The sequence below is a fragment of the Pomacea canaliculata genome, linkage group LG4 (genome assembly GCF_003073045.1).
Source record: "Pomacea canaliculata isolate SZHN2017 linkage group LG4, ASM307304v1, whole genome shotgun sequence".
In the NCBI taxonomy this organism is placed as follows: domain Eukaryota; kingdom Metazoa; phylum Mollusca; class Gastropoda; order Architaenioglossa; family Ampullariidae; genus Pomacea; species Pomacea canaliculata.
Genome location: NC_037593.1, coordinates 5,225,400 through 5,241,338, shown reverse-complemented (window position 1 = coordinate 5,241,338; position 15,939 = coordinate 5,225,400). Strand labels below are relative to the sequence as shown.

Sequence of the window (15,939 nt, the reverse complement as noted above, 5' to 3'; positions counted from 1 at the left end):
AGGGCTCAATGTAAAATTCTGCAAAGTTTGGGGAACTACTGATGATCTCTAAGCTTTACAAGTACAGAATGCAATAAAACTGTTCTGATTCTTCTTGCTATATAATTGGACGATAATTCATATGATGACTTTACTTCATAACTTTTAAACTTGTTTCTGTCAGAATGTGCTGGAAGGCAAAAGTTACTTCTAATGCATGCTGATTAGTAAACTATCATGACAAATTTGGCAGGCGTATGTAAAATTTGTCCACAAGTGCAGTAGGGTATGCAGCAAATGTCTGTGATAGGTTGTTGAATAGACACTTACCTCCCCCTCCCCCTTGCCACTATGAAAAAACTCCATGAAAATGCAATGACAGCAACCAGAAAATTAAAATTTATACCTTTTGAAAAAACCATTAAACCGCATTTATACAGATCTTCACATTGATACTATTGATGTTTATTGCAGTCCAAAGCTGTGTACTTCATGTTATGTCCCAATTTTATTTTTTGTTAAAAATTGATTGATTTGAAAAATAATTTAAAAAAAGAGTAAAATCCAAAATTGATCAAAGTACTACCTGCTACAAGGCATACTTGCACACCAAATTTCAAGCTTTTTCATTGATTATTAGCCAAGATATGCTAGACATCTGTGTATGTCCCCTTAATTCTGTGCTTGAATTGAGTTACCCTTTAATGCAGCGGTTCTCAACCTGTGGGGCCCGCCCCCCTGGGGGGGCGCAACGTGCTTACAAGGGGGGCGCGAAGGTGGTCATTTTTTTTAAGTTTCTTATACCGGTATTAGTGAAATTAGCTTACATTGCTGGCTAAGGGGGGCGCGCGGACGTACCTTTGTTCGTCAGGGGGGCGTCACAAGTAAAAGGTTGAGAACCGCTGCTTTAATGGATTGAAGAAATTCTTACCAGATGTCCTTGGTCTGTTGAAATTTTGCCTTGTATTTCTTCCACCATTTACGACAGTACTGGTGCTACTTCGGCTGCTGTCTATTGATGTGCTGCGGTTGTAAACAGAGTCCTTCTCCTGCGAATCCGCACTTCCCTCGTGAGGTCCGGGTGTCTGGTCTACAAAATGGACTGAAGCCTCACCTTTTGAAGGCCTCTTAGCAGGAAATGAGGTTACCAAGTCTGTAGGGGTTGTTGCAGAAGGAGTAGCTTCCCCTTCTTGATCTTTTGCAGCAGCCATTTTTTCTGCTAAATGAAGCTGTGTCTCACGTTCCAGACGCCGAATGTCATCAATAGAGAGTCCATGATACTCGTCTTGCCAGCACCAAGCCTGGCGGTGGGCACGCAGCATGGTTCTTCGCAGCGCTGGGTCATTCAAGAAACACACAAAACATGTTTTATATGCATGTTGTGAAAACTACTTTTGGCAGAGTTAAAACTAACATATTAATTTGCAAATATATATTGCAATTGGCCAAGAATACATCCAAAACATGGTCTACAAGCACGTTATGAAAGCTACAGAAGTCAGGTGAAACGTTCTTTGCCTGAATAAATTGCTGCTGTACTGTACAACTCAAACAATTTTCTAAAAAACAAACATGTATTTGTTGTAAGAACAGGTGGTGAGCTGCATGCTTGGATTATCCTTACAAAATTATGCTGTGGATGCAAAAAGACATCAAACAACATAACCAAAATTTAACAAGTGAATAGGTTAAAACGGATCTGCACAGAGAGATGGGCAGTGTATTGCTTCATCAATCTCCTTCAAGGCCTTATTCAAAAGCCACAGGTCGGTGAAGTGCTTGATGTGAAGCACAGCAGTTCTGGTGGTTCGCAATCTGCTCAATGTTGGCTGGATTCTATGGGGAAATAAACATTTCTTTTCTACAGACAATAAAAATAAAATGAGTGCGTTTACACTGAGTTTAGGCAGAAAAGGAATTGGATGTGTGTGAATGAAAATGAATGTGTAATCACACACAAATATTGGGATTTACTGGACCAGTTTAACTGACTTGTGGATTCTGCCTATTTATGAATACCCAAGACATTAAAGTTCAGGGAAAAAAAATTTAAGGGAAGCATAAATGGAGGTTTATGCTAGCACCATGAGCAAGATAAATGAACAAAATAATCACTGTTAGCAGAAAAGAAACCTTTGCTGAATGTACAACTGAATGAAGCCATAAAGTTTACCAAAGCTGGTGGCTCAGTCGGAATGAGTAAGTGCTCTCTACAACTGAATTAGCACAATCATTTGTTTTGCAGATATCTACAACCTCCTTTCATCTAATCATTCTTATGCAGGAATACAACAAACTGAAAGAGTTGTAGTACTTTGCTGATTCCATGCATAAAACCTAGCTCAGTAGAAAGCCAGAATTTTATAACTAATGCTTTATGGTGCTTTTAAAAAATTCATGTTGTCACTAAGCAGCGCATAGGTCTTCATAGATAACAAACTGGAACTAAAAGTACATGTCTGATTCAGAGCTGCACCTAGATATGTGTGTACACTTAAAAATTAATAACTTATAACAAGGAGAAAAGCTATGTTGTCATAAAAATTTTCACCCATCATGTGAACTGTTCATTTGGTAAAACAAATGCTTTGCAAATTGTACTTCAACCAATGCCTGGCCAGTACAATGAACTGCAACCAATTTCCACATAAGATGTTAATGAAATGTAAACAGAGCAGAGGTCGAAGGTTTAGTCCCATGACCTGAATAGTAATTTAAGATCTAGTTGGACGCACACTTTTTGGTTCTAATGAATGGGTAAAGCTCAGTACAAGATAATATCTGGATACATATCAAGACCATCCCATTGCATAGAAAGAGGTCAAGGCTGTGACCTCACAGTTGTACAGATAAACCTTATCAACATATGTTGACAGCTGTCTCATTGGCTAAAACCTTTATGACATAAATGTAGATAGCCTATAGCATTTAGAGAACCCAAAGACATGCAAATTAGACAGTCAATACCTAAGTGATGCAGCATACTTTTTCCAGTTGACCAAGCTGGGTAGTGGGCCCCTAACTTCACAAGACTGCATGGTCATAGGACTAGGTCTTTGTTTTAGTCATTTGAAAACAAAAACTGCACCTAACTAGATCTTTGGACAGATCAGGGAGATTGTTCCTATAAAACCTTAAAGCAGATAAAATAAATAGGCGACAAAAAGTTTGCTCACCAACATCATGTATAAAGCGTTCTATTTTGTTCTGCATGCCCCAGTACTTGAACTCGACCCGGCACAGTTTGTAAGCACACATTACTGCTTTTCCTTTTCGGTTTGAACCAGTGTAACTGTCTCTCCAGGATTCATCCAGAGGGCCACGACCAGTTTTGACCGAGCGAAATAACTTGGGATCTTCTTCCTTCTTGTAATCCCCAGAAGGAATGGGATCACGGACAATGTCTATAATATCTAGGAGGAGGAAGACAAAAAAAATAAATGCAGTAAACTGTATGCAAGTGTACCAGTGCAAGTATTTAAGGGTGTGGTATATTTATGTGCATGGAAGTTATGACAATGATATTTGATCTTGAAAAAAATGCACTCCACCAAAACTTATCAACAATAAAAGCAACAGAAATGTTACTCACCACTTATTCACTCAAAATAAGTGATAAAAAGCCAGTCACTCATTCATTAATCAGACATGATATTATGCACATAACCTTTTCTTTCGTTAAAGGTTAGTGCTTTCTGTTTATATTTTAAGCAAACATGAAAAAGATAACAATTGATGCCACCACTCACCAACTTGCCGCTGTTGCAGTTCCGACTTTTTCACCTCAAAGACATTTTCAGCTTCACAGCAGTCACTGAGGTAGCGTGTCTCAATCTCAAGCAGAAACTTCTCCACAAAAGGGCATCTGTAAACTGTTTTGGTGTAGGGGTAAGCGTTCCATGCCTCCTCCTCCACTCGCAAAGCTGACTTTGGAAGAATGGAGCGGAACCATCCTATGATGAGAAATGTTAACGATCTTTGTCATTTGTATAATCAGATTTTCTACTGAATTTATAAAGCGGCAATAAGTGATGGTCTTCATTAATCTCACAATAACTGGCATTATCCCAACTGTCAAAATTCAGAACAGCTGCAAATGATTATCATGGGCCATTAGGCTAAATCTGTTTCTTTACACTGGTTATATGTGAAACTTCAAATATGGGCCCATCAAAGTCTGCAAAGCATCGAGGTTAAAAAGCTAGCCTATAAAGAAGCTTTTTCCTTCATAAAAATAACATTGACTGAGCAAACAAATCAGCTTTACAAAAGTCTGCTGGGTACTGGGTTCCCTTCCCATAAAAATAACCATTTCCAACTCATGCTCATTTGTAATTTGCATTTGCTTTAATCGTAACACGATCGAAATCTCTCGAACATTCTAAAACTGATCACCTCTGCTTTCAAAGAAAACTATTTCCCAAATGTAAACATTTGTTCATCAGTGTCACTCTACGTCTCTAGCAATGTCTGAACCACCATGTACCAGTCAAAAGTTTGCCTTAGCTTCATTTGCAACAATTTTCTTACTTTTTGCTTTTTCTCACACTTCAATATATTTTCAATATTATTTAGCATAACATCAAACTATGTTAGCATTAAGTGCTCCCACAGACATTTGTGCACAGTTGAAACAGAGAAGAACTAGTAAGGAAGGGGAAAAAGAGAAGAAGAACAGAAGGCAAGGGAAGGTGTTTATGGGACTGATGCAAGACACTGTGCTCCTCTGCTAAGCATCTACCGAGTTCCTCTACTCAGTCTACTTCATCATTACTTTGTGGAAAACGCTCGCACTTTCAAAGCAGTTAGCACAGAACAGAATATCCTTCTCTTCTTGCCCTTTGAACTTTCACCATGCACCCAAACTACTGACGCATGTGTGCAGCCAGAAAACAATGTTGCACAGTGATGCACAGACTCATGCCCTGTCCACCTACCCTGAACTTTGCCTCCTCCCTCATCATCTCCATCACCAGCTCAATCATCAAGCTCTGACATTCTTGGCACACTGCTCCAGTTTAGCCCTTAAAGTGGACTGTATTCAAGTCTACTGCAAGTTCCTAAGTGACTTAAAAATTACACACCTGTGTGATAGATGTTAAAGACTTGCTAATGGCTATAAAAACATCTGAAAAGCTTCCACTATTTATCAGTTAACAATCAGCCAGATTTCTGGAATAATAACGGCTAATGCCTTTTTTGTTTGAAGCAGAAGTACTCCTTTCTGCTGCTTTTCTGCAGCCATTTCAAAAACTACATATTCTCACATTTAGACATCCACCGACATTTTCACCACCAGGCTCTGCTGCTCATCTCCCACAGCACATTTAAGCCCACCGCCAGACTTCCATCTCTGGTACTCTTTAATGTCTTCAAAAGATGAAGGGTCTGTCTAACATTGTTCTCTTGCTTGGATCAGAATTTAGATGTCGTACTGCTAACCTTCTTTTTTTTTTTTGCTAAATGCAACTTAGGCATTATATAAAAGCAATATACTGAAGCTTAGATGATGAATTCATTAGCAGAACAGGATGAAAGTGAAGTACATTTCTTTGCCTCTTTAGATTGTAAATGGTGAACTTGCTCTCTCGCTTGCTCTGTGTGTGTTCCTACATAGTCTGATTAAGAAAACCCACAAACCTGGTAGATGGCTGCCAATGTGATAGATCTTGTAGGTATATTGCCCACTGCCTCCAGGTCCATTAACGTAGGGTTTATTCTGAATGATCTCAACACCACTATCTGTGCCATGACTTTCTTCACGACTCTTTTTCTGAAACATTGAGAAAACATTTTTGTATGTCTATACTGATAGTAGAAAAAAACATTTTAACTGCAGTTACCATTATGGTTGACTTCATGCTTATCAGTTCACAAACATCATAAATAAAAACCATGATTATTACAAATTATCAGTATGGCAAAAATCAGGGTTAGCATCATCGAAAGGAGCACTGTCACATTCTTGTTTTAAAAAATATTGCTTTTGGTGGGAAGACTGGTGCAAATCAGAAAAAAGGCATCATTTCATTGATGTTAGCTACCACAATCAACTCTGCGTCAGTAAACTGATTTTTGCTTGCAATATTTATGGCCACATTGGACAAACCTATATTGCAGTTTTGTCACAATGGGATTTCTAATTTTCAGCATTGATAAAACTGGACAATTTAGGATGCATCATAAAAATATGAAATGTGAAGTCCACTTTGGACCATGCACTCAAATGGGGACTTTGCTGTTGGTAATTGAAACCACAGCATCTGCGACAAAGGACTAGGTTTCTTTTTTACTGCTTTAATGCTTCTGAGCTTTTGTTCATTCTATCATAATGCAAAGTATATATTAACATTGATTTGTTGCAGAACAATGAAATAATTTCAAGGAATGGTTATTGGTTGGTTCTGGGGCAAGAAAGTGCACCACTGATATGCAATGATGGTGGAAAAAGAGAGGAGAAGGAAAAAAAAAAAACTATTCAAAGAAAAGCCCTGATGTGAATAGGTGCAACATTCTGTGAAAAGTGCGTGTGCCCTGAGCCGAGATCTGAACCCAGGACATCATCCTCCTCAATGTGGTGGTGACAAGCCAGCGCACGCTACTGGTGTGCCCACGTGGACTGGTAATATTGTAATAATCTACTTATTTGGGTGGGGCATGCTGATGTGAAATATCTCATTCTTATATCCCAATGCCTGACAAAAAAAAAAAATAAAATAAAACCAAAACCGTCGTCAGTACAAGCAGTTGTTCATCCCTTTGTTCTGTCAATTTCTGAAAATAAAATGGTCGATTTCAAGAGAAACAAAAATCCACTATCTTTATCTTACCAACCACCACTCCCACCTTACCATGAACTCGAATTCAACTCTGAAGCACAGAAATCGTCTAACATAAATAAATGAAAGAAACCTCGTACCTGGATCATGTACAGCTGGGCGATCCGGTACTCTTCCACACTCATGGGCAGTGGGATGCGATACTCTTTGATCAGCATGATGACAAGTGATCTGCTCTCACTATGTTGCTCACTGAAGCATCACGTACCCGCGTCAACTCTCCGCGCCTCCTCTAAAAGCACGGTCACTCAGGCGTAGCACTAAACATCCCGCATGTGAGGACATCAAGCAGTTTCTTAGGTACTGCAGGCAGAACATACACAATGACACAGGTCTGCCACACATAAGCCTGTGCTTGCGGAAGCTAACAGGCGCTGTTGAAATCTCTGAACGCAGCTAACATTCCTGTGTCACTGGCTTCCTTGTTGACTAGTATCACAATCACAAGTCCTCAGCGCTATCTTCCTGGGAACTTTCAACCATAATCCAAACGTATAACACACTGTGTACTCCTTAAAAAAAACCAAAATTACTTCCCGCAGTCGAAACACGTTTTTTTTTTCCAATCTTGTCGTTATTTATTTAACCGTCTTTTAGTGCTATAAGGAAGCAGACGACAATTCAGGTCGTGTGCAAAGCCGATCGACTGTATGGCATCTCGAGTTGTTTGTTGGTCAAAGAGTGTGAAAATCTCCGTTTCCCTGCTGGAGTAAGCAAGATCCGTGCTCACCAGTGCCGTCTGCTAAGTCACAACCGTTGGAGGAGTACGCTTTCTCCCCCTCTCCTCTCAAAATCGATGAGAAATGATAGACGATGGCGATGCTTACCGACTGGCGAGCGCGGGCGACTCCCGCTGTCCAGTCTCCGACAAGCCACTCACGACAGACTGCGCTGACATGGCGAGAAATTTCCACGCGCACTTGGTGGCGGTTGAGCTCGAAGAAAACGTGATGCAACCCCTCTCCGTCCCTCTTTTAAAGGCAACAGATCGATGTAGTCGTGTCTTCAGAGGTTTTTCTTATCCAAAGCTCGGAGGGTAAACGGAGGGTAGACGGAGGGCAACCACGCTTCCGCCGTAGGAACCGAAACGTGGAGAGAGTTCTGAATGAGATTTAAAAAAAAACCAGAAAAAAACCTCCACTGCACACCCCTGGCAGTCAGTGCCACATGACTTCTGCCCACCCCACAGGTTTTAAGGGGAAAAAAGTAGTTGTTGGGTGTCGCGCAGTTGGACGTAGGGTAGTACACCTAGGCTCTGTCCCTCCTTTCGCCTCCATCCACATCACAACCTAGTAGATGTCAAGCCATCCGTGTGAAGGTGGAGGTAAGGGGGTACCTAGTGTGCCCCAGTTATGGTCACACAGGACGTGGGCTTTCTTCGATGTTCGGGGCGCCTGAGGCCCCCAGCAAGTCTCCCACGCAGTCGTCCTAGCATCCAGGTCCCTGCACGTAAATCAAACATAAATCATCATCATCATCCTTGACTGCTTGCCACCAGCTGGGCGTGAAATTATTCATCCGGGAATACCATTATCGTTAAATGCACCTTTTAACTTTATTAGGGGTGGGGGCGCCACCATGGCGATCACCAGTACAATTTGGTTACCACAACATCAGGTGACGGTTCGTATAAAGATTTGCTTACTGTTTATTTCTCGGACAGTATTTTTATCAACGTATTTTGGGTCGTAATTCTATTCTTTGCTGCATTCATATTAGCTTGAATGCTTTCTTTTCCCCTCGTGTTGATGTTTTTCTCCACCTTTGTTGCATGCTTTTGTCGCGGTTTCAAAGGCAGCTGATTCGTGTCTCAGTTTCTACGCGATGAATATGCCAAAAAGGAGACACAGGCGAAATACCAAAGCTTCGCTGCTTGCTCCGCGCTGGCAGCATGGTCTCATCCATAATACCTCCAGGCCACATCTGCCGATTCCCACGTGATGCAATCCATCCTCGCAGCTACCTGCTACTTCCGTCAGCGGATTGCTCGCTCCGCTCCGCCGTGAAAACAATAATTAAGTGTGGGAGGAAGACCGTATTTTGCAACACTGTGCACACAACACTGAAATACAAAAGCGTGGGGAGGGGATCGAGGCCCATCAATACACTTCTATGCAGGTTACGGCTGCGCACACCTATCCCCGTTTGTTTGTTTACATTTTTGTATGCGTGGAATCGCACACATCACCGGGTTGAAAACACTACACGTGCAGCATCTCACTCACCACCCAGGAAACAGGTGCAGCGAAGCAGCAAAAATGGAAGAAATGCTGAGAATATTGCAAGATAACTGAAAACCTGACAGGTCGACACTAATTCTTTTTTCATAGCTTTTTTGGTGTTCAGCTAGTTCCGGCTGGCAATGCGCCTGGAGATCACACACACACACAGACCGGAAAGTCGAACAGCTGGAATGGTAAATTTCCTGAAGTGTTTTTTCACGCCAGGCGAGGAGAGTCTTGGCTATAAAGATCTTCAGGGTTGTGAGGAGCTTTCAGGCTTTAAAAACGCCCCCAAAGAAAAAAAAAATGCTGCAGATGCAAAAAAAAAAAAAAAAAATCGAAGAAAAAAAGCGACTGAAAACTGTAGAGGTGAGGACTGGCTAAGTGAGGAAAGCTCACCACCCCCAGTGCCTACTCTCAACCCCCTCGTGTTAAAACCTCAGAGAAGACTGCAGCTCTCTAGAGATTAGCTATAGGTTTGTTTTAGTCAATCACCGATTCTCGTCCTTACACGTGCATACACAAACACAGGCTCGCACCTTCTTTCCCTCCCACACACCCTTTCTCTCTGTCATACACATGCATGCAGTCACACCTACATCCTATAACACAAATGCTTGCGCGCGCGCACACACACATACAATCTCTTACGAAATCTCTACTCACACGTGTGCACACACAGACACGCACGCGCTGACTGTTCACACAGAATTCGTTATTCCCACAGACGACGTGGCAGGGTGCGAGGGTCGTACACCACCATCACACATCAAGTGCACCAGCACCAAACACCAGCCTCTGGAGGAGCCAAGCGGCCTGCTGCCTGACAAGAGCTTAGAGCATCTGCTGGTCCTGGCGCCTCCATGTGTCCCGACTCTCCGGCCACTAGGATTTACTCACGTGTGACTCACACTCATCATCAAAAGCCACACACGCGTCTTCTATTTAGGACACGGTTGTTTTTGTTTGTTTGCTTTTTTGGAGGTGGGAGGAAGAGTAAGATTAAAATTATTTTGACTGGAGTTTGAAAACTCGACAACACGTGTTTGTAACACATTTAGTGAGGGCTAGGATTCAATTTCCAAGGCAGTCATAAAAGAAACTTATTTTGACTTGGGGGAGCTGAATGGTCTCGCACGAATGATGAGATGCAATTTCGGCGGTAGCTAAAAATGAAACTTATTTTGCTGACTAAACATTCTTCCAAACTTTTTTTGGGGGGAGGAGCTGTGGGGGAGTTGCGGAGGTACTGAGGACCAGTGCCAAAAATGTCTCTTAAACTTTTTTTTTTTTTTTGAGAGGGTGATTTCACAAACCTGCTAATTTGTTTTAAACTCATTTGGATGAAAGCAAACGGAAAAGGTGGGTGGATGGCACGTGATCTACGTGGAAGTGCTGGGTATGAGCGTCTCGTGACGGCCGCGTTTTCTTTGATGTAGCAGCGTCACTGATAGGCGCCATTAGTATAAATAAACTTACGACTGCGAAAAAAAATTCTTTTTGCCACTGCTTGTGTCTTTACCTCGGTGCTGTGTGAAATAAAAGAGTGTAAATTATTCACATAAAAACCTGCGTCAGTCTTGGTTTTGAATCTTTCCGAGTGTCAGCTTTTGACTGAATTATCAGTTAGGATTATTAAATTAGTAACATAGTGAATTAAATACGAATGATTATTAGGTTTAGAGGAATCAATTTTTCTGAATAGGTTTTTTTTCTTTTATGTGTTTCTCCATACTTGTGCACCTGATTTTGCTGAACTTGGAGAAAGACAGCAACCGGGAAAAGACTTGTGTCTGTGTTGCTTGGTGTTGAGGGCGCAGAGGGCGGGCTATGGAAGCGACTGTAAAAAAAAAAAAGACTTTTATCTTTAAAAAGGGAAGTTACGGTTTTACCTGACTTAATGTATGTTTGTAAATTAGGTTAATCATTTTGCTGTTGAATATTCTCTTATATTATTTCTCAAATTCAGACTTGTTTGTGTTTCCGATATCTTTCGAAAGTAACCGCAGAATGCATCTATGACTAGAGAAGGTCTAAAAGGTTTTAAGGGAGATTCAGCCTCGACAGCAGGCGAAAACAAGACAAAATTTTCTGCAAAACATTTTTGACAGCAACATTTTATACAGACGTGCTTGACAAAATGTTCCGGCTTCATATACTGCTTCATATATATTCATATATAGACAGTAGGATGATACAAGCTGCAATGAGTGAAGGCTCACACCTACTTCTCTCCATCCTCCGTGAAGTGCGCGAGGTCTGAAGGCCACTGGTGAGACCAGTTACTGATGCAGTCTCTGACATGCCTGTGTGGCATGCATACATGCATACATGCATACGCTACGTATGTGGGTGGGTGTGCGTGGGAAAGCACGAGGGGGTGGGAGTGGAATGGCTGGAAAAAAACCCACAAAAAACTCAAGGATGCAATGAGGAAGAAAAAAACGTTTGTTTACTCATGGATACACATGCACTTGCAAAATGCAGTACGTTGACATATATATATATCCTCTACGGAGGCCGATTGGCGAGGAAAAAAATGAAATGCAGAAACGATCATTTGTCACGCGCACACAATCTCTGGGAACCACTACAAGTCCTTATTGGGTCGGAGAAGTACTTTCGTGTGTGAAACTGTTCAGCTTCACTTTCGGCCTCGGTCCATAGACCTGTTAAAGGAAAAGGCAAGGGGGAATGCCAAGGTGGGCTTAAATGACTGACGCTGACGTTTTCAGTCGTTTCTGCTCAGAATTGGGAGTTTTAAACGAACCGTTCGGTTCTCGTAGGCCGCAAAGTTTTCCGCTCTTTCTTGAAGGAAAACTAAACAAACTAAATTCATGACGCAGGAGGTGCCATTTGACAAAAAAAGACATTCTATATCATCGCCAGTCTTCTCCACTTTCTTCCTTACTCGTGTTTCAAATCTGCAGAGCCTTGATGCCAGCAGTTGTAGGTCAGCACGTGGGGGAAGTGAACGCTCGTTGGATGACGTCACTGGACATCAAAACATGGCAGCCTTCTGGTACCGCCCTAGAGCTCTGTTTCAGAAGCTGATTGTTTTGGAGTACGAACCTTTGAGCGGAAACAACCCAGAACAAACTGGGAGCTGTCTTGCAAACTACACTGGGTGTGGAAAGAGTGTTACAGTTTTAAAAAATCCTCTTTGCATGTTGTCTGTCACGTGACATTCTCACAACAATGCAGTGTGTGGTGTAGGGAAGTGGCAAGGAAGCCCGATAATGTGCAGATGTGGCGACCTGGTGACGGTTTGGCACATTGCACACGAAGTGAGTGCTTTCTCTCTCTCTGCTTGGGATGGGGATGTGGGGTGTGTTTCAAAGAAAGAGGAAAGGAGAGCAGGAAGAGGCGAGGTCACACCACATCTAGTATATCTTTATGTCCCTTGATTGTCATCAGTCGTTGGGTGGGCATGAAGATTTGAAGCAATAGTGTATGCACGACCCGTTCCGCACCCCTTGGGAAGGTCACCCAAGTGGCGACCACACCTGTTATCACCAGATCAGTAATAATAACAAAATGAAAAGAAGCCTATAGAAGAAGTTTCGATCTATTCCACCCTGGAAAAAAACAACAACCAACAGCAGGGTAAACAAAAGGCTGGAGATATCGCAGCAGAGATCAAAATCGTCGTTGTAAGTCTGTACAAATCGTCGGACAGGCGCCTGTCGGAAGGTCGCGATCTATATTGTACTTACTATTCTGAGACCTAGACTAACATTTTCTTTTTTAACTCGTAGGCAAATCGATCGAAGCGCCATTTCTGACTCGAGCGACTTACTGCCATCATTATCTTCCTCCTGCCGGTGCATGTAACCGAGTACTCGCCTCCCTGCTCCCTCACAGAACTCGTGTTTAATTGTAAGCAGCGTTTACAACATAGGTAGAGGGTTAGTTGCCTGGCAACGCCTTAAATGTCTTTTACGCACAGCTATAAGTAAGCTAGTATACAGCTAACATGTGAATCATACAAGGTCAGACTGATCTCTGACCTCAAAAGCCTTCCACACACACACAGGGGATTGATGGCAGGTAGGATGCGAGCTGCCCACACACCATGTCGGGTACGTAACTTGTTTTCACCCTCGCGAATGGCATCAGTTTCCATCAGTTCGCATGTAACATTCGCTGCCAATCGTGATAGCACCAAAGGTGTTGGTGTGTTCGCGAGCGTGCGTGTGAGCGCGCGCGGTGTTTTCTGTGGGCGGACTACCCGTAGATGGCGCCTTAGTTTCAAGTGAAATGCGAGAGGATACGTAAATACGCAGTTATTTTAAGCTTAATCCCTTGATCCCTTTGTCCCTACGCGGCCGTACGAGGAATATAGGTAAGTGGGACATGAGCGACAACAACCTGCTTCATCCTCCGCTAGGCGGCCAAGGGTTGGGGGTACTCGACAGCTTTACCCTTTAATGTTTCTGAACCCGCAATAGGAAATCGCAGTTTCCGTTTAGAATTTGTTTCGTAAAAAGAAAAAAACAAGTGATATCAGATACCGAACAAAAGATCACTTAAAGTTAAGAGCTGCCCAGTGGTTTGACTCGGGAATAATTATAACAACAGCTGTGGGTGTCCGAAGTGACCACAAGTGACTGCTGGCAGTTCTCGATGCAGCGCACAAACCGCAAACACGTGACATAAAGGATGCTGCTACGGAAATAGAAGTCCACGTGACCTCGTTGGCTTGCCCTCAACCGCGTCCTTCTGACATCAAACAGTCTTCTGAAGTCGTCCCTTACGGAAGACTTTACACATGAGAACATCACATCACAGCGAATCATGCACACACCCACTGCGGTAGGCGGGTGGGCAGCACCCTGATCGCATCCATATACAACAGCTGGGATGGGCCATGGGAACTCGAAGGTTTTGATGGGCGCTGATGACTCAGAGAGTAGGTCTTCCCTGTTCGACTCAATCGACCGATTTTTTTTTTTTCTCGTGCCGCATTTTACAATGGCTTTCTCTCTCTCTCTTTTTTATAACCAGGATCGCCATGAAAACATTTGTCAAACACAAAGTCAAATACATCTATTGGACAATATGCTCGACAGAGAAAGCCATGTGTTTCGAAACCTCTCTCACTCCTGCTGAATGCTACACGTCTTCGCGACATGGCGAAAGATAATATATATAGGGGTGAGGCAGCAGTTCGGGATGGTAGGTAGGGAGGGAAGTAGAAAGAGCTGGGGGAGAGGGTAGGTAAGAGGGTGGAGGCAAGCGAAGGGAAGAGACAGCGTAACAATGCCAGCGGCACCTCCTTAGCATATCGTGACATTTTCGAAAATCGATCCCCGGAGGAAAACCACAAGCGAGCCGAGGCATCGGCTGCACAAGTAAAGACACGATCGACCCGTCCAGCACCACCCTCTCCCATCCACTCCCATCCCCTCAACAGCTGGATCACAAAAAGATGGCTAAAGCCAGAAATCCCAAGTACACGACATCAAACCATATAATTATAGGTACCTTAGGATTCTGCGCTCTCCCCACCCCTCCTTCAACCCACCTCCCTCTCGCGAAAGATAGGAAAGCGAATTAAGGCAATAAGCGGGGGAGGGAGGTCGGGACCTGACACGTCTGTCGTACAAACTGGAGCACTGTTGGAAGTCTAGATACCATGCAACATGCTTGATGGGTTTGGTGTGTTTTCTTATGAGAATATTTAGGAATTGTTTGTACTTTTGTTTGAGCTCAAACACAGAATGCAAAGGCTGCACTAACATGAGACGTGAATGCATGCATGTGCACAAAGATGGTGTATATACCTACAAGAGGTCTGTCTTTCCACTTTGTCAAAATACACTGTACTTTAAAAAAAAATGCTAATGATGTCACTCCGTTGATTGAGCTGCATTACTGTTTGCATATCCTATTCATATAGAAATTGGCCTAACTGTTTCATAAACTGAGCAGGTGCATGCACATTCACATCTTCTCTCTATATATATCTAGTCAAATATTTCACAACACTCCTTGCTGCAACTTTGTGTATTGAAAAGGAAAAAAAATGTCAGTTCCTGTTAATAATCACTTTCTATCCAATGAGGCTAGCCGTGTGCCTTTGAAATGAGATGATTTAGTAAATGTTGTAGCTTAAGCATTGCCAGAGAATGTTTACATCAAAATCTGCCCTAACAGAACCATTATTATTATTGTTATTATTATTTTCCTCCAGAGAATATCTCCATCCAAGCCTTACACTCTACAGGGAATCCAGAGATAAATACACTGAGCAAGGGGAAAATAACAGCTATTGATTTTTGGGGTTAGACAAAGTGCACTGATACAGGGAAGGGCAAAGTCTGTACATGGCTGTCAACATTTTGCATGTCTTGATTTAAAGGCTATTTAACCAGGCATAGCTCATTAACAGTGACCATGACAAATTTTTTACCTGTATTTTTGCATGTAACCCTCATGTAACAATTTGCTGAAGTCACAATGGCAGTTGTGTTAAGAAGGCCTTTAACAAAGCCATGTGCTCTCAAATTAGCCACATTTTTCTCAAAGGAGGGAGGGGTGGTGGTGTACTGCTGACTCTCTTTTGTGGATGTGTTCATTCCTATGACTCATTATATAACAATAAATTAAATACCTAATAGTAATAACACTTTGAAAAATTCTAAAATTGTTTTAAAGACAATAAATTTTGTAGGGTAAAATAGTTCAGTTTAGTGACATAACACTTCCCAAAATGCCTAAATTAACGTTTTCATGTAAACATGATGGTACACCAGATTTATCACTATGTACAAGTGTCCATCATACTATGTTTAAAATCTACAATAGTTGAATGTCTTTAGGAATTCCAAAGTTAAACCTGCAATACCTAACAGATAAAAGACAAACACGAATAAGCCTGCACAACATGAACATAG

At 42.2% G+C, this 15,939-nt stretch overlaps 1 protein-coding gene across 2 annotated transcripts in view; it reads right to left on the bottom strand.

The window, feature by feature from the left end:
• Positions 1–15,939, bottom strand: part of LOC112561570 (protein retinal degeneration B-like) — a 48,482-nt gene that overhangs the window by 26,032 nt on the left and 6,511 nt on the right. For both annotated transcript variants that reach the window (XM_025234132.1, XM_025234133.1), the window contains exons 2-6: positions 6,899–8,261; positions 5,620–5,752; positions 3,729–3,932; positions 3,156–3,392; positions 911–1,315 (exon numbers count right to left, since the gene is read on the bottom strand). In XM_025234132.1, the coding sequence (XP_025089917.1) occupies positions 911–1,315; positions 3,156–3,392; positions 3,729–3,932; positions 5,620–5,752; positions 6,899–6,976 (1,057 nt within the window). In that variant the 5' untranslated portion in view covers positions 6,977–8,261. The remainder of the gene's footprint in view (positions 1–910; positions 1,316–3,155; positions 3,393–3,728; positions 3,933–5,619; positions 5,753–6,898; positions 8,262–15,939) is intronic.